This window comes from Arvicola amphibius, chromosome 10 (genome assembly GCF_903992535.2).
Source record: "Arvicola amphibius chromosome 10, mArvAmp1.2, whole genome shotgun sequence".
In the NCBI taxonomy this organism is placed as follows: Eukaryota; Metazoa; Chordata; class Mammalia; order Rodentia; family Cricetidae; genus Arvicola; species Arvicola amphibius.
The window spans coordinates 105,224,005-105,246,406 of NC_052056.1; the positions used below are offsets into that span (position 1 = coordinate 105,224,005).

At 43.8% G+C, this 22,402-nt stretch overlaps 1 protein-coding gene across 1 annotated transcript; it reads right to left on the reverse strand.

The window, feature by feature from the left end:
* Positions 1 to 12,199: 12,199 nt before the first annotated feature.
* Positions 12,200 to 21,907, reverse strand: Rfc3 (replication factor C subunit 3). The gene is made up of 9 exons (XM_038345472.1): positions 21,757 to 21,907; positions 20,947 to 21,084; positions 20,401 to 20,468; positions 18,974 to 19,071; positions 16,959 to 17,140; positions 16,271 to 16,407; positions 16,096 to 16,194; positions 14,278 to 14,347; positions 12,200 to 12,484 (listed from the first exon to the last, which is right to left on the reverse strand). Exons 1-9 carry the CDS (start codon positions 21,841 to 21,843, stop codon positions 12,293 to 12,295), a joined length of 1,071 nt encoding a protein of 356 aa, XP_038201400.1. The 5' UTR covers positions 21,844 to 21,907; the 3' UTR covers positions 12,200 to 12,292.
* Between the last annotated feature and the right edge of the window lie 495 nt (positions 21,908 to 22,402).

Below are 22,402 nucleotides of genomic sequence, written 5' to 3' on the forward strand. Positions count from 1 at the left end.
GAAAGTGGACAGAAAGAATGTTCCTCAGTGTTCTCACGGGATCACATCTCCCCCCCCCCCCCCCCAGTCAGGGACTGCAGTGAATCAGGGGGACCAGAAAGGTTTCCTGTTCCAGGCTGGCCTGTGTTACCTTGGCTTCCCCCGGGTAAATGGCCACAGGTGTGGAAAAACAGAGCACCCCTTAATGTCTCCAGAGGTAGCCAAGGACTATTCTTGGCTTTTCAGTACCTGAGCTGCTAGAAGTCTGTACAGATGAGAACATTCTGAATGTTCGAGCGCTTCCAGAAAAGTGTGTCAGTTGAGGCTGCTGTTGGCCTCCCACTATCTAGTAGCCAAGATTCCAATCCAAGTTCCATCTCTACCACTGTTAAGGTGCCCTCCAGCGCTGAGCCTCCTCCACATTTGGCTTTCTCTAGGGCTGACCAGGGCTGCCAGCTTCTCTCCCTCTGCCTTTCCCTGTGTACAGTGGGACTCAGTGGCATCCACATGCTCATGCCACACACTATTCTGGGAAGCCTGGCTTCAGCCAGACCCTCACCAAACCCTTCCATCCGTGCCACATGGGTCCCAGGAAAAAGTAGTTTCTCTTGGGGTCTTCCCACTGTCCTGACCCTGTAGAATGTTTAAGTGTCGGTTTCACAGAATGTCACCATGTGGGTATGATCACAGGCACCCTATACCTGGGGTCCCTACACCACCACCACCAGAGGTGAAGACACATGCCCATGTCCTCACACCTACACTCTGACAAGGGCACCCAGAGGATCCACTTTAAAAAGCCCAGGAGTATGTTTGCATAGAAAGCTCCATGCTTAGGTGGGCCTTAGGGTTGTTTAGGTTGAGGTTACTGTGAGGGTAACAGACAGAAGCAAACTGTATGAACCCATGTCTAATCCTGCCTTTCACTTAGAGGACCAGGCTGGGCTCCTCTCCTTTTCTATGCATTCTAGTGTCTATTCCCTTTGGGCTTCCATAGTGTTCCTCTTCTGCATCCCCAGACACTGATGTCTGAATTCGCGTTTGCAGGGTGTTAACACCTCTCAGTACATTTCTTACCCCAAGCGAAAAGTATGTACTAACTTTAAGACTTTGGTAAAAGTTTCCATATCTTCATTCGTCCATGAGAAGTCAAAATTCATTCATATTTAAGTTTCAAGTTGGCTGAAGGAAAAATGAGAGACTTAAAAATTCAATGCAAAACAAGAAGGAAGAAAAAAGTAAGTTTGTGGTTCCTAGATTCTATAGAATATAAAAATGTATATTGGTATAATTGGCATGAAATATATAGGGAGTGAAAGAGGACCAATGGTGTTCGGAGGGACTTAAGGGAATAGGATATATGGGAGGTGACATGCTCAATGTAAAGATCTATTTATATGGCAATATGCTCATGTTACACATTAGCATACACAATGAACTTTTATATAATTAAAGATGTTTTACTTCCTTTAAAAATTATCTCTGTTTCTGGGTGGTGGTGGTGCACGCCTTTAATTCCAGCACTCAGGAGGCAGAGGCAGGCAGATCTCTGTGAGTTCGAGGTCAGCTGGGTCTACAAGAGCTAGTTCTAGGACAAGCTCTAAAACTACGGCGAAACCCTATCTCAAAAACACCAAAAAAATTATCTCTGTTATAAAAATGTATTTATGACAATATCCTCATGTTACACATTAGCATGCACAATAAACATTTATATAATTAAAAATGTTTTACTTCCTTTCAAAGTTATCTCATTATTTTACACCTATGAGTGCATGTTTCTATGCAGTGCATGTGTGCAGGGCCCACAGAAGCTGGAAAAGGGTGCTGACTCCCTTGGATCTGGGGTTATGGGTGATTGTGAGTTGCCATGTCAGTGCTGGGAATTGAACCCTGGTCCTCTACAAGAGCAGTCAGTGCTCTTAACCACTGAGCCATCTCTCCAGTCTGTTTTTATTCTCTTTTTGATCATAGAGTAGCCACTGTAGAAACCATGATCCGTTTTCAGTGCTACCCAGTAAAAGTTTCCAGCTGGGTTATTAGTGGTGCCATTCATTTCTGTCCTATTAATTAAACTATTGTACCAAAAACATCAAATATGGACAACCTCACTTGATGGCCACAATTATTTTGGCTACAGCTGTGCTGCTTTGGTGATAGGTCAGGGGGATGGGTGGAGGTGTATCCCAGGATGCAGATGGGCTGTCCATCTCAAGTGTCTGAAGACTCGCTGACACAGGTCTGCCAAGGGGTACTACGCTAGCTGCCAGCTGCCACTTGGGACATCTGGGGTCTGGCTTGCCCACAGCATGGTGGTGACCCAGCAGAAGGCCTTAGAAGTCAGGTGTGCTTCTGGGCAGTGCCAAAAGCCCAGTAGCTTCAATAGAGAGAAACACAGTCAACTTGTTCATAGAGACTAGAAGATTCTGGAAGAAATGTTCTTGTCGCCAAATTTGGAAAACTCCAGCCTGCTTTGAATGTACTTCTAGAATCTGAATTGCTTTGTCTGGGGCACACGTTTTCATTTTTCATTGGAGTTTGATAAATTGTGTTTCTAAAAAATTGCACAAATTCTCTCCCAGCACCATGGGGAGGAATGAATATATATATATGTATATATATATATATATATACATATATATATATTCATCAAAAATTGAGTGCTTGTCAGCCTTTTTTCCAAGAATATTATTCTTCATCATCTGGCAACTAGAGGACAGGGGTCCTCCACGGAAACACAAGGAAGCCCTGTTTGATGGCATCTCAGTGAAATTTCAAATAGGAATGGGAGTTGCAGATAGCTACTGAGGTAAACTAAATACAACAGGATTGGGCAGGGCTTCACTCATAACTTGGATGTCCTTGATAGGCTGTTAAAATAAAATCATATAGCGTAGCTTTCCATTTATTTGATTCTCTGAGAAATCTGAGAAAGGTGCATCTGAGAAAGGTGCCTCCCCACACCTCCTACAGAAGTCTGGGCCATATCGGGACTGGCAATTACTTTCCCTGGGCTCAAAGGGTGATGGGGTAATTGATGCAAATTCTTCAAAGGCAGATTTCCAGGTAGCTTTAGCTTACCTAGAAATGCTGAGGCTTGTCCAATGTTCAAGGAGAGCCAAGGCCCTTACATATTCTGGGTGGCCCTGCTTAACAACCCCTTTTCAACCTGTGTTCATATGGAGATCACCTTCACTTTAAAAAAAGTGGGCTGGTAGCTGGGTGGTGGTGGCACACGCCTTTAAGCCCAACACTTGGGAGACAGAGGCAGGCGGATCTCTGAGTCCAAGGCCAACCTGATCTACAAGAGCTACTTCCAGGGCAGGCTCCAAAGCTACAGAGAAACCCTGTCTCAAAAATAAATAAATAAGCTGGGCGGTGGCGGTGCACGCCTTTAATCCCAGCACTCGGGAGGCAGAGGCAGGCGGATCTCTGAGTTCAAGGCCAGCCTGGTCTACAAGAGCTAGTTCCAGGACAGGCTTTAGAAACTACAGGGAAACCCTGTCTCGAAAAACAAAAAAAATAAATAAATAAATAATAAATAGATAGATAGATAGATAGATAGATAGATAGATAGATAGATAGATAGATAGATAAATAAATAAATAAGGTGGGTCTGAGACCTCAGCCCCCATCCTGGTCTGAGTCCTCCTCTTTTGCCCAGATAAACCATGGAAGCCTGTTTGTGCATCTCAGGAGGAGTGTTGGGGATTTCTCAGCCCAGGACTCCACCAGCCAGACCCACAACTGCTTGTCTCCTGACACCCCAGCTCCCCAAAATTCTGCTCCTGTCCCAGACATCTGCCTGAAAGTTATTCATAGGATAGCATATAGGCAGGGGTTGTTATTCATAGGAGAGCACCCAGGGGTTGTTAGAGCCAGAGCCCAGACTCTGGCACCCATAACAACCTAGACTTTGCCCACCCATCCTCCATAGGCCTGGTAGACAACAGAGAAGAGCAGAGAAAGACTGGGCCTGGTGGTGCACACCTTTAATCCCAGCAAATAGATGCTTGTGAGTTTAAGGCCTGCCTGATTTATCAGTAGAATGAGTTCTACAACAGCCAGTCTACATAAAGAGAGACCCTGTTTCAAAACCAAAATATAGAAACAAACAACAAAGAGCAGAGAAAGGAGATTTAGTCCAAGTGGACACATTGGGAAGAGGAACAAATATTGGGTCCAGTGACACCCTACTTCATATTTAGGGTCCTGGCATGAGTTTAGCTTTTAGTATAAAGCAAGAAGTGTGCAAAACCAAGCAGTCCTGATCAAGGTGTGGTGGCCATTGCTCACTCTGCTCCAGTGTCTCCAGCAAGTGAGTATTAGTCTAGGAATCTTTTTATGAGAGCCAAGTTTTTTCTCGATTCAGTACCAGACTTCTGCCTTTTTTTTTTTTTTTTTTTTTTTTGCCTGCAAGGGATTCCTGGAGGAAATCCAATTATTAAGTTTGTAGCTTCAGTTTCCCAGCATCCAAAGGGAGGGACACGGTGTCTCTTTGGAATATCTTTGTTGTTTCTATGACAGTTATATTACCCCAGTCTTCCTATATACTGCTCAGTCTTGAAGTGAAAAGGCCTATTTCCAAAACAAGTAATGTAAGAACCCAAGAAGGAACCAAGGTTAGGGTTTAGAGCACAGTCAAGGCCATGCCTGGCAATCATGCCCAAGAATCATTTTTCTATGCACTCTTGGTTTTAGTTGTTCATGAGAGGGCCGGCACTAGTGACTCCATCTTTGTTGTTGGCTTGGAGACTGGATCTAGCAATGGAGCACAGGCTGACTTCACAAACCTTAGTATCCTCTGTCTCACCTTCTCACGTACTGAATCACATCTTTGCTGGTTAGGTTTTTTGTCAACTTGATATAGCCAAGGTCATCTGCGAAGAGGAAACCTTGACTGAGAAAGCATCTCTATCAGGTTGTTCTTTAGGCAAGTCCATGGTTCATTTTCGTGATTAAATGGATCATATTGTAGGACCCAGCTCACTGAGGAAGTGCCACCCCTGGGCACATAAACTTGGGTTGCAAAAGAAAACAAGGTAAGCAAGCCATGTGGAGCAAGCCATGTGGAGCAAGCCATGTGGAGCAAGCCATGTGGAGCAAGCCATGTGGAGCAAGCCAGTAAGCAGCACTCTTCCATGGCTGCTGCTTGAATTCCTGCCTTGAGTTCCTGCCCTGACAACCCTCAGGATTGATTGGGATGGGGAGAGGGAAGTCAAATAAACCCTTTCCTTCCCAGTATGTTTTTGGTCAGTGTTTTATCACAGCGATAGAAACCTAAGGAAGATAACAAGCAAGAGTTACTCTGCCCAGAAAGATTCCCTTTTGATTGAGGCAACTGGAGTTACAGAGGGTTGTGAGCTTCCACATAGATGCTAGAAACCAAACCTGGGTCCTTAGAAGAACAGCTGGGGCTCCTAACCACTAAGCCATATCTCTCCAGCCCCTAAGAGCAAAAACACTTAGAGAAAACTGCAGATTCCTTCCTTAGGTATTCTGTCCCTTTTCAATTATTTAAGAGCACTGACTGGAGTGCACACTCTTAGAGCTTACAGATTTGTGATCCAATTGGGACACTTACGCATTTGGTGCTGGTGATAGGCAGACTTTTTTTCTCATTTTTTTTATTAAAAATTGCCATCTCCTCCCCTTCTCCTCCCCCTTCCCTCCCCTCCCTTCCACCCATACCCCCACTCCCTCCCTCTCCAGGCCAAAGAGCCATCAGGGTTCCCTATCCTATGTTAAGTCCAAAGTTCCTCCCAACTCCCCCTAAGTCCAGGAAGGTGAGCAACCAAACTGACAAGGCTCACAGTGAGCCCGTACATGCTGTAGAGTCCAAGCTTATCGCCGTTGTCCTTGGTTTCTCAGTCCTCCTCCACCGTCAGCCACATTCAGAGAGTCCGGTTTGGTCCCCTGTTCCATCAGTCCCATTCCAACTGGACTTGGTGGTCTCCCATTAGATCTGTCCCACCGTCTCAATGGGTGAACGCACCCCTCACGGTCCTGACTTCCTTGCTCATGATCTCCCTCCTTTTGCTCCTCATCGGGACCTTGGGAGCTCAGTCCAGTGCTCCAATGTGGGGCTCTGTCATTTTCTCCATCCATCGCCAGATGAAGGTTCTATGGTGATATGCAAGATATTCATGAGTATGGCAATAGGACCTGGACATTTCTGGCTCCCTCTCCCCAGCTGCCCAAGGAACTAGCTGGGGGCATCTTCCTGGACACCTGGGAACCCCTCTAGAGTCAAGTCTTAGGCTAGGCAGACTTTTTTAATCTAAAAATTGCATCTCATATATACAAGAGCACACTACTTGTTTTGTCAAGGTGAGTAGATATAGAGAGGACAACCTGAATGGCAGGTTTTCTCTCTGAATGATGAGGAATAGCTGACATGTCCAAAGAACTTTACTGGCCACTTTGTATGTTGGGAGTCCAGGTATAATGTAGATTTTTAAATATTCATAAAATAGCACTTACTGATTTCTTAGCATATATTTAGCTTACACATAACCCTATGAACTTGTGCAAAATATATAAAGTTCAGACACATTACTCCACCCATTGCTAGCCCCAGAGACGTAAGATATTAAAGCAGGTGCTTATAAAGTACTCATTTCAAACACCTCAACAACAGATAGACAAACTATAATTCCTAAATAGCCAAAAGCCTAAAACAAATCTGTGAAACATTATTAATAGGTTTTTATGTTGTTTTGTTTTGAGACAAGGTTTCTCTATGCAGCTATGGCTGTCCTGGAACTCACTCTGAGGTAGTCCAGGCTGACCTACAACTCAAGAGATCCACCTGACTTTGTCTCCTGACTGCTGGAATTAAGGTGTGCAGTTCTCTCTCTCTCTCTCTCTCTCTCTCTCTCTCTCTCTCTCTCTCTCTCTCTCTCTCTCTCTCTCTCTCTCTCTCTCTCTGTGTGTGTGTGTGTGTGTGTGTGTGTGTGTGTGTGTGTGTGTAGCCCTGGGTGTGTGCATGTGTGGGTCAGAGGCCAGCCTCAGGTGTCATTTTTGGGGGCAAGATCCCTCACCGACCTGGGACTGCCTATGGCTGGGCTTGCTGGCTAGTGATCCCCAAAGATTCACTTAACTTTGTTTCCTCTCCACCGCGAAGTTAAGCATTTGTTTATTTTTTATTAAGATTTTCCTAACACAATCTTTTCTCATTTTGCATATCCCCATTCCCACTCCCTCTCCTCCTCCCACTTCCCCCACCAACTCCCACCATCTACTCTTCAGAAAGGGTAAGGCATGACCAAGGCCCTCCCCCCTATAGCTAGGCTGAGCAAGGAATCCCTCCAAAAAGAGTGTGCTCCTAGACAACAGCTCAAACACTAGGGATAAATTCTGGTCCCACTGCCAGGGACCCCACAGACTGCCCAAGCCTCACAACTGACTCCCACACGCAAAGCGACAAAGACCAAGATGGTGATACCCACAGAAGCAGCTGATCTGAACTAGTGAGAGCTCACTCACTCTGGACTGGTAGTGGGAAAGCCTGCATAGGCCCAAATTAGGCTTTCGCTTATTTTAATGTGGATTCAGGAAATCAAACTTTGGCCCTCATGTTTGCTTGTTAAGTATTTTATCAACTGAGCTATCTCCTTGGAGCTCAATTATCAGACTAAACCATAACATCTTGATAATTTATCATCGTATATACTGTGATTAAACGACCTCAGAATGAAGCTATACCTTCCTCTGTGCCTTTGCATGACAGTCAAAGGGTGGATTTCAACAACTGCAGAGAGGCTGGAAGGGTGCCAGGCCAGCATCAAATTGTCTTAGGGAATCTGTAGGCCCCTTCATATTCATGTATCCTGTCTTCTGTGCCAGGCTCAACACCTTGTGACCATTAGGTAACTCGTTGGAACTTCAAGACCCAGTCAGTAATGTGCCTTTACTCTGGTTTCTCCAGGTGAAATGGGAAGAACTTAAGCAGTAAAAATACCTCATGTGCCACGAGTGTCACAGATTACTCATGATGATTAGGGAGACTAAACGCAGCTAAGGCCCTCATTGTCCTGGTCTCTCTACCCAACGACCGTGTTGCTCCCGTTTGCAGCAAGGTATTGACCTACACTAGTGCTTCCCCACTGCATTCACAGAATTCCCCGGGAACCTGTGGTCACACAGAAATTTAGTACAGATGGCAGTGGGATTGCCCAGTCTCCCAAGGAAAACGTCAACTAGAGACCCTGTGTGTCTCACTTCTCTCCCTGAGGAGTTAACAGTGTCGTCGTAAATAAGCAGAGCATGTAGACACCCATGTGTGGTTTTATTTAGATATGACTCCCCTGAACTGCTTGACAGTTTTTAATACCACTTTAGAGTCAATTTACAACTGCATTGATAATACTGAAAGACAACAGATACTCCTTCATAAAACAAAAAGCTCCTTGCTACCCTGATATATTCCCCCCAGTTTTTAACGGATTCAAAAGTGTTGCATATTTCAGTTGTAAATATTACACCACATTCACACCCCCTCAGCATCCTATGCTCATAATAATTTTGATGTGTTAAAAATGTACAGGGATGAAAACATCCATATTCTCACAGTATTTTGGTGAATAAAATCTAAGTAGTGAAGTTCATGGTTTGTGCACCCATCTGCAAACTTCTATCCACCACCCACCCATGCATTCATGCCTTCATGTACCCATCCAGCACCCATCCATCCCTTCATCCATCCACTCACTAATCCATCCATCCCCTCATCCATTCACCCATGCACCTGCCTACCACCCATCACCCATCCTCCCATCCATCCCCTCATCCATCTATCCATTCATTCATCTATACATCCATTTACTCACCTATCCATCCATCCACCCAATCTGCCTCCCCATCCACTCACCCCCGCACCCACTCACCTCCCCACCCATCCCTCTATCTGCCTGAGTCTATACCATGAGGGAAAAAGAAGCATGTCAGATACTCAGCTAAAACACATGCGGAACACTAAAACTGGAAACAATTTAAAACAACCTTAACAGTCTGTAGCTGTAATTCTTAGCATAAAATTTATAGAAATCCAATATGCTATTAAATTCTCTTCTCCATTTGTTCTTGGAAATACTTCCAAAACTGACAACCAAAAATTTTAAAGTTTTACTTTGTTGTCTTTTTGCAAAATATTGTATGAGAAGAAAGTTGGATTTAAATTTTAGACTAAGTCAAATTATCTGAAAGATATTTAAAAATAATCTAAACTGGATTTTAGCCATTTTCCATTCTTTTAAAGGTTATATAACACAATGGACACAAGCTTTGTCACCAGCTATACAATCAAACTAAAGCTAACTTGATGAAACCACCGGACAAACACGTGGTAAACATTTGTGAACCAGGCCCTAAAAGAACAGGTGTTCAATAATGTTTCAGGAAATCAATGTTTGAGAGATTTGCTTTCACTATGCAGTCTTGCCACAGTTTAGATATGTGTTAACAATCCAAGTTATACAGTGGGCCGAACAGTTTTCATGCGTTTGTAAGGCACCTTTGTCTATAATGGACCTTATCTATTTTCTTCTCGAGTTGGTGATGGTTCCCTGATTCTTGCTCACTGTTTTTGTCCAAGGTTCCCTTGGTGTTAAGTGGATAAGTCCTTCTTCAACCATAAAAACAATTGTCCTAAAGGCTGTGTCGAGAGATGACGTCACAACTGAAATGTGAATTTCCCTCATGAGTTTATGTGTGTCCACCAAGGAGTTTGTGTCCCAGAACACCCAGACCCAAATTTACCTTTGAATGAGATCCAGGGGCTTAATCCACCATCCTTGATGAATGGTTAATAATTTAGAACATTCACTAAACAGCAGGCTCAGTGTCTATGCATAGTATTACCAACCCTGTAATGTAGTCTGTGATCAATATATGAAATGAAGAATCACCTTCTCTGCCACTTGACTCCAACAACTACATCTGGGCTCTTATTAGAGTGATTGATGGATGGTCTGTAATTTTATCAGTGATTTTAACGACAAAGAAAAGTAGTTAAATTCATGTCGAATGTTCCCCATTCAATAGTCTATCATGAACATATTAAGAATACAAATAAATATTTCTTTTGGTACCTATTGTAAGCCTTTCAAGGCACATGAATGGCCAAGCCCCTCCCATGAGAACCTCCAACCACAAGATACCACCCACAGAACATTCTAATTGCCCTAATGGCTAGACCCATTCCTTACCAGTGTAAAAAGTTCACCCAAGCTCAGGACTTGAAATCCCACAAATTACCCACCTTTGAAATCTCTGCCCTGGAAAGCTCTGTTCCCCTCCCCAAGAAAATATATAAACCCTATCGTCTGTTCAGTTCTCTGCCGCTTCTTGTCCAAGCAGAGGCAGCTTCCTGGGTTGTTCCCTTCCAATAAATCTCTGTGTGAGATTTGTTATGCAGTATAACTCTGTGGTATTCCAAGGCTCACAACTGCCAAGATACATTCCCTACAGAGCTGTAACACTTACGTTGGTTCCATGACTTGGATAGGCGCTCCTGGTGCCTGTGTTTCCCCTTGGGGCTTAAGCTGCACTGGGACCCTTTCCCTTAGCTCCAGTCAACCCTCATCAGACTCACCTTCCGGCTCAGCGATCACCATATATGCCTTCCACCAGCAGCAATTAGCTAAGTTTCGACTTTGCTCAGTGTTAATGTTTCCGAGTCTGAGGAAGGATCTGCTGAGCATCCAGCACCCTCTGGCACTCTTGCCGGCAGAGGTAGCCCCAGCTGGTCTTTAAGGCTACGGATGGCCCTCTTCACCTGACCACATCCCCCACTGTTGGAGCTATCCTGCAGTTTCCTTAGGCCCAAGTAGGCTATTGCTCCTCTTCTTGGCCTCTTCTCCCACCTTCCTTTCGGAGCTGCCTGTAATCCCAGCTCCTCTAGGTCATCAAGGCTTGTGTGACTTGACTCCATTCTTTAACTCTTACCTAAGGATGAGACGACACATTCTAATGTTAAACTGAATAGCATCTTGATTTATGACTGCCAATGCTATAAATACTTCAGGTAACTGCTCGCACAATGCAGTGTGGGGCTTCAGGTAACTTACATGTTGCAGGGTAGTGGTCTCTCATATTTGGCTCCAGAAAGTTATGTCTTATTCCCTTTGAGGTGAGAAATGTCCCTGTGTTGACAATCATCATATTCAGTAAGGGCCCAACTACTACTTTCTAAGGGTTCCTGGGATACTGGGCAGCCTGGTCCTAGGGGCTTCCACTGTGACTTTCCTGGCTAGAAATTTGCTGAACAGATTCAGTGAAGCCAAGTTCCTGACATCCAGCACGCTGACTTTCTGCAGTATCTGGGTCCCCATCCTCCCTGTCTACCACAGCACCGAGGCTAAGGTCATGGTGGTTGTAGAGGTTCTCCATCCTCCAGCGTAGGACTCCTAGGATGGATCTTTGTTTCAAAGGGTTACATTATTCTCCTGATCAAAACTCTTTGACAGACTTAAAGGGCAGAAGAAAGTCTAGGAGAAGCAAAAGCGAGTCAGCTCTGCAGAGTCTAGTTTGAAGCTAGAAATTCCATAGGTTAACATAGAAAGGGCTTCTGGCCAGGAGGAGATACTGGCGGCTGGCAAAGCTCATGTAGCCATGGTTACATTTTCTACAGCGGTCCCGTGGCTTATGTGAACTCTATACAGCAACCTCTGGGTATTTCCTATAGAGGTCCCGTGGCTTATGTGAACTCTGTACAGCAACCTCTGGGTATTTTCTATAGAGGTCCCGTGGCTTATGTGAACTCTGTACAACCTCTGGGTATTTCCTTGTAAAGTGTCACAGGAATCTGGAAATTTCAGTGTCCACCCTCTGTATTTATACTCTTTAACAAACAAAACAAACAAACAAACAAACAAACAGGATCAGCTTTCTCCCAGTACGCCACAACACTAAGGGCAAGATCATAGAGGCTTTGCAAGTCTTTTTTAGTTCAGCAGCTGGAGAAATGGCTTAGTGGCTGGGAGTCACTTGTTCTTGCCGAGAACCATGTTCAATACCCAGCACCCATACAGCAGCTCACAGACATCTGTAACTCCAGTCCCAGAGGCTACAGCATCCTCTTCTGGCAGCAACTATGAACATGGTACACAAGCATACACACTCAAGCATGCAAAACATCCTTACATATAAAATAATGAAAAATGATTAATAGTTCAGAGAGGATTCATTTAAAAACAACAAAAAAATCCCACAACAACAATTTAGTAAATAAAGTAGTTTATTGTACCCACAGTCCCAGAGCAAATCTGCATAAACGCAACTTCTGAGGCACTTGGAGGAGCCGCTGGCTGCATCAGAAAACCATGCCTTCCAGTCCGTCCTCCATGAACTTCTTATAAAGGGCCATAAACTTGGCCACAAACGCCTCCAAGTGATAAATGGCTTTGCTGCCCAGCTGCAGTCGATGCTCATAATAGGCTGCCATCTGTGCCACCTCCCCTTTCAGCTGTCCATCGCAGTTATGTAGGAGCTCTGAGAGCAGGCCCTACAGAAGGAAGGGAGACTTAAGAAGCCAAACATGCTTACACCTCTCCCTCATAAAGGTAAAGCTTTAATACAGTTTTTATGTCTGTATGCTGACATATATACTTACATGTATGTATATACATGTATATTTTTGTATTTCTGATACTTTTTTGTATGAATCAGCAGTTTTCAACAAAGCCAAAAACACTATGTATACAATAAAACCTGGCGCTTATCCAAGGTCCTTCAAATTCCAAACACAGAAAGCCCCTTGCAACAGTCTGAATTTTTTTGTTTTGGTTTGCTTTGTTTGCTTTATTGATGACGCATAAGACAGATGCAGAAGAAAGTGTATCTTGATACAACTGACATTATACAGACTGAGCAAGTTGTACATTTGTCTTTAGGAATACACACGCACACACAAATCTGTGTGTGTGTGTGTGTGTGTGTGTAAACAATGAAAAAGAAGCCATGAATTTTAAAGAGAGCAAGAATGAAGAAAAAGGGTATGGGGAAGGCTTGGAGTGAGGAAAGAGAAAAGGGGTAATTATAATCTCAAAAATTTTTTTTAAAAAATCGTTAAAAAAGTAAATTGTATTTTGGATTTTGATCTTTTTCTGGGCTAGAGATATGCAGTATAATATTCTCTTGAGACTGTGGCACCACGTAGGGAATCACACCAGTCAGTCACATGATCCTGATGGCAACAGTCAATAATCTACAGCACATTATCACTGACCTGTGCTGTCTGATGGGTAAGAAAGATGCACTAAATGCTCTTCTGTTCTTTGAGACAAGGTCTCACTGTTGCCCAGGCTGATGTGCTCAAGAGATCCTTCTCCTCATCCAAGTGGCCACCAGATCTGGCTATCTCATTTACATGACATGTTCAACTTATTAAAGGTTTATCAGGAAAAAAAAAGAAAAGAAAAAAAGAAAAAACCCTCATAAGTTGAGAGCAGCTGTGTGCATTTGCACAACAGTACAAGGACCTAAGAACCAAGAGAGTTACTACTGTATTCATTACATTAATAACAATTCAAAGCTGCACCAATAAAGGCCATCTTAAAAAAAACTGACATGGTCATTTAGCCTATGCTGTTGAATGAGACTCAGTGCAGTGAACGGACTACACACTACTAAACACACACACATGCACACACAGCACTTGTTACTAGGTGAAAGGAACAAAAGTCTATTCAAAGCATTAATATCACCTATATATAGAAGATGACCTTGTTCTTTTGTGTATTCAATATCATTTGAGTTTGTTCACATTACTGTGCAATTTCAATAGAATCTAACTGCGAATTCCCTAATACCTGAAATCAGTAAATTTAGCTAAGCGGCCAGCAGAGTGATCCTATAAAGCCTAGACTGTACCTACATCCTCAGCCTCGTTTATCCACGTACACCACGTCTTTCCTGGACACCTGTTTCCCACCCACTTATATAGTTCCATCCTTAGTGCTGAGTGTCATCTGGAAAAAACCTTTCCCTGAACAGCCGACCATGGCTGTGCATAACTCGGCTCTGTTATTATTACTATTTCACCTTCCTTCCTTTAAAGCCTCAAAACATTATGAAATATTCTTCACTTGTCTCCCGTGTCACTCCCATGAACACAGCATCACAACTGAGGTCTTCCCTCCCGTCTTCTGTGGTCCCCTAAGGGTGCCTGGCACACAGGAAGAATGCGTCTGTGGAATTTCTGAAATGCTAAAACTGTTGATGATGATGATGTACCTTAGCTGTGATCACAGGACTGGCGTCAGGTTATAGCTAGGAATGTCAAACAGGGCCACTTACCTTCATTATCATCTCAGGAGGAATACAGTGAGTGAGAAGCTCATAGAGCCTCCCGCGAACTTCAAGGAGCCTACAAAAGACAGAAATTGCCACTTTGTGATAAAAAAGAAGGAACAATTTTAGTGACCCAGCTGGTACAGGTGGAGCTTCGTACTAGATTTATCACCCAGCTGTAGACAGAAGCGGCCTGACTTGTGCTGTACCCATGAGAGACAGCCCCAGCACACCCACTTCAGTGTCTTCTCAAATAGTCTCCTTCTGTAGCCACCTGGCCTGGGCCTCATGTAGCTCATGCTGGCTTTGAATTGGTCACACTCTTTCTGCCTCAGCCTCCTAGGATAATCCACCAGGGCCAAGGACCAGTTCAGTTTTTGAAAGTTTTTTCCATACTTTTTAACAGTAGGTATTTATAATAAGGGCTCCTTATTGTATCACTCACAATAGTACTGAAGAGAAATCAAGACTTCTGGGGCCTGAGAGATGGTTTGATGGGTAATTAGGTTTTGCAAACCTAATAATCTAATGGCCCAGAACCCATGGGGAAGGGCAAAAATGACTTCCAAAAGCCATCCACTGATCTCTACAGAGACACTCACAGCTGTTTGCGCTTATGAGCAAGTGCACACGTGTAAACACACACACAAACATGCACGTACACACAAACACGCAGAGTAATAAAAATTAAGAAAAAACAGAAATCAAGAACTTGAAATGTGGAACTTGAGCTCGTTCACACCAGAAACTAAATACACTCACTTTACTGATGAATCAAGTACTCTGTTTATGCAGCTTAGAATTTTATGCTTAAAGTATCTACGGAGAGACTGTGAAAAGACTGGCCTGTCTCCCGTCGATCACACAAGAGATGAGGCAATGTCAGCATGCAGCATGAACCTAGTCTATAAACAATACAGCAGGGACACAAAGCCGACCTTCACAGAAGAGACAGGCGGAGGAGCTCCCAGATAACCACAACCAGGATGAGCCAGTACAAGTGCAAACCCGAGTCCCTAACTCAGGATTCCCTCATGGCATTTTCAGGAGAGTGGGACGGAAATGCACATACTGCATGTCAGAACAAGAATAAATAACAATATTCCCTAAACTCAGAAAACAACTGTCTTTGTCTTTCTACAATACATTACCAAGAAAAGACAACTGCCCAGGGTTCTGAATAAGCTACTGCAGATGCTCCACCACAGGTAAACAAGAGAGGGATTTAGAAGTTCTCTCTTAAAGGCACAGGTTCAAACTCCTGTCCACTACTGAGTAACAAACCCACAGACGTGAATGGAAACAACTTTGGAGTGTGGCACAACGATGCTTTCTAAGTACTTCGTATTTCCATCACAGATCCTGTCCTTGGGCATGAGCAGTGTCTTGCAGTTTCTGGACCGATATCATACAATCTCTTTGATCTCTGTACCAAAGCACAAGTGCCCTTAGCAGAACAACAAGCAGTATCACCATGAGAGAAACATTTGGCTAAGTTAGCTCTCAAGCTGGAAGCTCAGTGTCTTTCTAGCACATTCTGCATCCATTACAAAGCAATTACAGCAGTGACAACTGTTCTTACAGCCTGAGCACACTAGGCAATTTATGCTGTGCAATAAAACTAAGCTACTTTCTGGGGCGGGGGGGGGGGGATGAATAAAGTTCAATTTTACATGTTAACAGATTGAAGAAAAGCATAAACTATACACACTACTTAGGATCACTATATTTCAGGTCTTACATGCAATTTTTCCCCTTTTCAAATGAGTCTCGAGAATTATATTTGTAAACATCATGGTGTTTGTGCCTCCCTCATGCTGTTACCTCTGTGGAGTCTGCTGACTGACGATAGCATTTGCAGTCTCCCTAAGATACACCTCCCAGTCTGTCTCGGGGATTTCTTGGTCTTCAGTAAAAGGGTATCTATGACACAAAGAGAAAATAAATTAACAACACACCGCCATGCTCCAGATGCTCCCTGGGTAATGGCCCCACTCACTGCTGCACTCTGCAAGCTTCACACATCAGTAAGGCTTTCCTGAGGTTCCTGCAGGACTTCTCTGCCAGCCTGTGAGCCAGCTTCGAAGGCAGAGCCAGACCCTCCTTCTTGCAGACACTGGATAACACACTGCAAATCTGGAAGACAAATCAACAAGGAGGAAAGCATATGAGCCAATGTCTAACTCCTGTCAGCATCGCTGTGGAGCCCTTTCCCAGGGCTGCTGCGTCCTACAGGACGCCACGTGCTGCTGCTGTACACAGTCTCCACTGTCTATTATGAGTGAGAGCTGTCTACTGCGAGAAACTAGGACATTTTATTGACAGCTGTTAAGATGAAAGGGAAAACAGTGCACTGACTCCCACAAAGGAACCAGGGATTCTCCTGTTCTCTATGTCCCCTATGCTCCCATTTCCCCAATGACAAACTAAATCAGCTTAAGGTAGAAGACATTAAATACTTCATGAGACTTTATATAGTGAATTCATAACATCCACTTATTAAAAGATAGATGAAAGAGAACATGTTTTATATTTGTATTTACCAGTAAATACATAACTCTGTACACCTACTAATGGTTGACTTTTGGGTCTGTCTGCAGCTGCCCGTAAATGGGTGATATGTTTCACCTTCTTTTAGAAAACAAAATTTGAGCTAAGATATTTCTGAAAAGCTTAACATGACTTACATCTTCAATGCTGGGAGCAGGCACACGAACTGCCAGGCACCTACTGCGGATCGGGGGGATCACCTTAGATGTGGAATTGCAACACAAGATCAGCCTGCAGGTGGACATGTACTTCTCCATGGTTCTGCGCAAGGCATGCTGAGCATCCTTTGTGAGTTTGTCCACCTCTGTCAATAACACCACTGGGTCAAAAAGAAACAACCAGGTTCAACTGGAGGCCACTCAAGCGTTAAGTTACCATCTGCCTTTACTGTGTCCACATTAATAGGTGTGACATCCTAAGTAGATGGCTGATATTCTACTTTCACCTTTGCAAAAAGCAAAATTTTATTTTTTAAAATCAAACAAGACTAGGAAACCCTGGTCAAAATGAAGTTAAATTAGAATTTCTCACTTCATCCCAGCTTTTATCATAACAAAGTTGCAAGACAAGGATGTGCTGAGCTACACTATAAATTCTAAGGAACTTGTTAATACTTTGGAAATCTCTGATGCAAGAGTCATAGCCAATGGGTACAGTCAACAGGAGAATCTGGGAAGACGTACAGGAAAATTGCATCTGGCTGCAATCGAGGACCAGTCAGCCCTAAGTGGTTCAGGAACTGTGAGTAGGCAAGGAGTGAATCCAAGTTTTGCGTTTTTTTTATTATATTAACAAGCTGTTTCCAAAGGGCAGCAACAGCAGGAGGATTCTGTTTAAATGTGTACACAGACAAAATGACCTCAATGTGTAAGTCAAACTACGTTCCCATTTGCATAAAGGGAACAATGACAAAGACACACGGCATCACGCTTGAGTGGGAGTGAAAAGAGGAATCCACAACACTTGTCCCAGCTGTGAGAATGTGAAACCACAGACTGCCCACAGGACACACTGGGCATCACAGCCAGTATAAACGCAGAGGCCATAAGCAGGAGCAGGCCCTCAGAGCCCAATCTGTGGCTGAGAACATGGGACCCTGACACAGTGGGGTTTTGACACAGTGAGAACTGAGCAAGTGGGTGGCTCTGAAACAAAGGCACTTCCTGCTAAGAGGGTGCTCCGTACAGACCTGAGTTCAGCTCCAGAAACCATGTAAAAAGATGGCCATAAAACTCAGAGCTGGAGAAACAGAGGCAGCTGAATCCCTGGAGCTCACAGGCTTGTCAGTAGAGCCAAAATCAGTGTATCCGGTTCAGTGAGAGACCCAACCTCAAAGATAAACTGAAGAGTGAGCTAGGAAGACAGGGCGTGACAATCTCTGGCCTCCGTGTGCACTTGCACACGTGTGCACTGTACATCACACCATGGTGCCACATACCAGACACATACAATTAAAAGAAATAGACTAAAAGTAACTATGAATAATTCAAACAATAAATATATATACAACAGAAAAAAATGATTTTTTTTTTCTCCAAGTGACAAAGATAAAAAAATAACATGCAGATTAGATAACTGCTTTGGAGAAATACAAATTTCCATTGTCCCGCAGATGAAGAATTTGACAACATACATGAAACGCACCAAATGCTGACATTTTTGTCATCACAAAGTCTTATATGTAAGCATTCTATGCATGTAAGAAACACTGGCAGGCAAAAGTCGCCATCAGTCATGTCTGTCCAGGAGATGGGGTTACAGCTGCTTTTCATTTTCTTTGTTCACAGCTGACTACGGGAAGTTTTGGTCACAAACCAGTAATTTTGAAATCACGATGTTTCTTATTATGTGTGTTCTCAGTACTTTTTCTGAAATGTCAAACAGGCACTACAGACAGAGGACTGTAAACACCACGAGCAGAGGCGGGGGCTCGCATTCTTTTGTCTTTTCTTTCTTTCTTTCGAGACCAGTCTCTTTATGGAGCCCGGCTGCTCTGGAGCTCACTATGTAGACCACACTGGCCTTGAACTACAGAGATCCTCCTGCCTCTGCCTCCCAAATGCCACTGTACCCAGCACACATTCATTTAACTCCAATAAGAAGGAGCACTGGTGCACAGCGGCCTCACAGGAGGCTAGCCTCCTCCACTCACCTTTGAAGTCTCTTTGTGAGCTGGTTTCAAGCTGCTGTGACTGAGCCACTGTCTTCAGCATCTCCTGAATTACGACCCGATCGCTGTTTCCCGCATCACTATACAACAGGAGAAGGACGATTACAGGGCTGTAAATACTTACCAAGTATTACACCCTTACTCTTAAGCTGTTAGTACATGAAAAATTTCAGGAAGTTTGTTTTCCTTTGTTTTGTTTTTGACATGTTATTTTGATTTGTGGTCCATGTTGGTTTTCAATTTTCAATTTATCAGCATCTTGAGTATACCACCATGCTTGGCTACAACTATACAATCTTGTGGTTAAAATTTTTGTTGGAACTAGTAATATGTAGTTACTATTATAAACCATTATTAAAATTGGGATATTTTAGGCTGGTTAACAAACTTCAATTGTATTAGCACTGAAAGCGTTCAGTATGCTCTCACAGTAATATTATTACTCAAGGAGAAAACTAACAGTTTAACAAATACCCTGCTACTACCTTACTCACTACAGAAAGACCTAATTACATCTCATTTGTCAATTTGACTTTACAATTACCCACACAGCATTAAGTTTTCCTCTCTTTGTCATAGCTGGACCAGAACATCTGGACTCTGGTGACCATTTTCCCAGGCATGAAGTTGGTATATTCCCCAAGTAGCCTACAGAGCAAACACTCTTAGTTTTATAACTTGATCCTCCCCATCTTTCCCTTGATGAACTGTGTAAGAGTTACTCTACGGACTGAAGAAGACAGTTGGTGTAGAGCATACATAGTGCCTGCCACCAAATCCATACAAGTATGAGCTTAAGCCTCCTCCCACTCCCTCCATTCCACGTTCTTTTCAGATACACTCACCTCAGTGACATGGTCCATGGTGGTTGCTGCCCTAAGGACACTTTTCCAACTGATACTGTAACATGGGTCCCCAGTGTCCCCCCAACCCCCACAGCAGGACTTGGACTTTCTATCTCAGTAGGCATCCAGGCAATAGCTATTGCCTAACATAATCCCCTAATAGAGACAACAAAACACAAAATATACCAAAAAAGGATGGTGGCCCACATTCGGTATCTGAAATACTTATTCCAGACAGGATTGACTTTTCAGACAGCTTTGTTTATGCTCCCCAACACTGAAAGAGTCAGGATAGCTCAACAGAGCTCATGCACGGAACTGCAAACTGTGAGCTCTGCAGAGTGGGCGGACTTCAGTGAGAGCACATCAGGGCACACCAGGCTGTGGGTCAAGCAACCAGCTTTGCTTTAATAAACTGCTCTGTGTGCCAAGCTTCCAAATGTACAGCAATATTTCAAAAAATAACTCTAAGCTGGAGGACAATGACTGTAAATTATTTTTTTGTTGTTTTTGCTAAAACTGTAATTCCTACTACTTTTCTAAAAATGTTTAGTAGCAGTTTACCTGGGGTTAACTTCAAGGTGGTAGTTACTGGCAATGGTGCTGATTTCAATTTTTTTCTTAGATGGGGTCTGTGAATGAAACAAGAATCTGCTCAACATTACTTACTGGCTATCTTCTTTTTCTCGTGTATCACCAATCACCACTGCTAACTACCTGAACAGTCTTCCATGCTAACACAGAAATAAAGGAAAAATATGTTCATGTTCCACGACAAATAACAGCATAGAAAGAGGGAATCTCATACACACCTGTTTTACTCTTCCCGGTTAAAAATGTCTTTGCAATCCCTCTCAGACAACTAGTGTGATGACGACCATGTATCAACTTAAAGCATGCATGTTCTACAGCTAATTACTTTTGTAGATTTTCACACTGACGACACTGTGAATGTCTATTTCAACTGATGTATGCATACTACACCTACACACCCAACACAATTTTTTAAGTCACACACTAGACAGCCATTGGTGGGGAGGGGTGTATACATGACCCAAATTGAAAATCCTTGCCAGAAACATCTGCAGAACACCGACGAGAAATGCTTACTGTGATAGATTGATGTTCAATTCTCAATTTTTCTACCCCGACACCATAAAGTTCTCGTAGGATACACATAATTCTTGTCTTTTTTCCAGCACCTGATGGCCCATATACTAGGAGGTGAGGAAAGTCACCACACTGCACCTAGGGAAGAAAGAACAAGGGATTTTGCTCTCGTTTTGCTCTTGGCAAATCCAGGTGCTCCAGGTTAAACAAACTACTTCTAAAGTACTACGGAATTTTGTTTACTATTCAACTCCAATAGAAAATTTACCAAACTCTGGAATGCTTGCTTTCTCTGGTCACTAATTTAATCCAACTTGCAAGCACAACACAGATGAGGAGATGTAGACCTTAAAAGTAAACTTGTTAACGCGTAGGAATAGTATATTAAATGGCTGCCCTCAAAATATAAACAAGAAGATCGGTGTGCATAGACAGGAAGTGTAATGCTCGATTTTTACGTTATTGCACGCGTTATAACAAAAAAAAAAAAAGACAACAAAAACGTAACTCCTCGTTTTCAGAAAGGGCTTAGCTGTGATTCCGAAGAAGCTAGTAACTACGAACAGGGTGCAGGGCACTGTCCCCTCCATCAGCCTGTCGGCCCCAGCCCCTCCTACAACCGGGGTTTGCAGCCTCCACCAGGTGCGCACCCCAAGCTCACGGGACCCCGGGCAGCAGAAGCAGCACTCCGGGAACTTGTCACTTTGGGTCCCCGCTAGCCCTGGAGCGCCCGCCTTTTCACTCCCTGCTCCGCGGGCTTTTTCAGGAAGCGGCGGAACGTGCCGGCCTCCCCGCTCCCGGTCTGCTCACCAGGTTGCGCAGCTGCGCCGCCTGTTCCTTGTGATAGTCCAGCCGGGCGAGGGAGCACGGCCGGTATTTGTCCACCCAGAGGCTCATGGCAGCTGGAGTCCCACCGGTGCGCCAGCCAGCTAGACAGAAGACAAGTTTCCCGCGAGCGCCAAACCGCGCGTCACTTCCGGCAGCGGACGACTTCCGGATCGGGGACTACGGTACCCGAATGGAGCCTGAAATAGTCACCCGCATAGCAAGCAGCAGCCTCTCCACCCCAGTTCCCACGCCCCCGTCCTGCACGGGTAATTCATGGTGCAATCCTTGTCCCTTTGTTCTCACTCCCTGTGACATTTTAGAAAATATTCAACGGAATTAAAACACATCAATGACAGTCTGGGCATCCAATCTGAAAAGGAAGTTTCCTCCATTTCATTCATTCACATTCATAAATTCATTCAAATTTGTGCCACAGAAATTTATCTTTATCTGTAGAGTTGGTTTTCCCTTAATTTTTTTAAATGTCATAGAGCATTTGCCTACATGCATCTGTGTACTATGTGTTCTTGGTGCCCTTAGAGGTCAGAAGAGGACCTCAGATCCCCTGCCACTAGGGTTACAGATGGGTGTGAACTGCCATGGGAGTGGTGGGAACTGAACCCAGGTC

Coding starts and splice junctions, on each gene's coding strand:
- Rfc3 (XM_038345472.1), bottom strand. CDS start 21,843: ATGAGCCTCTGGGTGGACAAATACCGGCCGTGCTCCCTCGCCCGGCTG. Junction 17,141..18,973: donor CTCACAAAGAGACTTCAAAG/GTGAGTGGAGGA, acceptor TTTTTGACCCAG/TGGTGTTATTGACAGAGGTG. Junction 12,485..14,277: donor CTCCTGAGATGATAATGAAG/GTAAGTGGCCCT, acceptor TTCCTTCTGTAG/GGCCTGCTCTCAGAGCTCCT.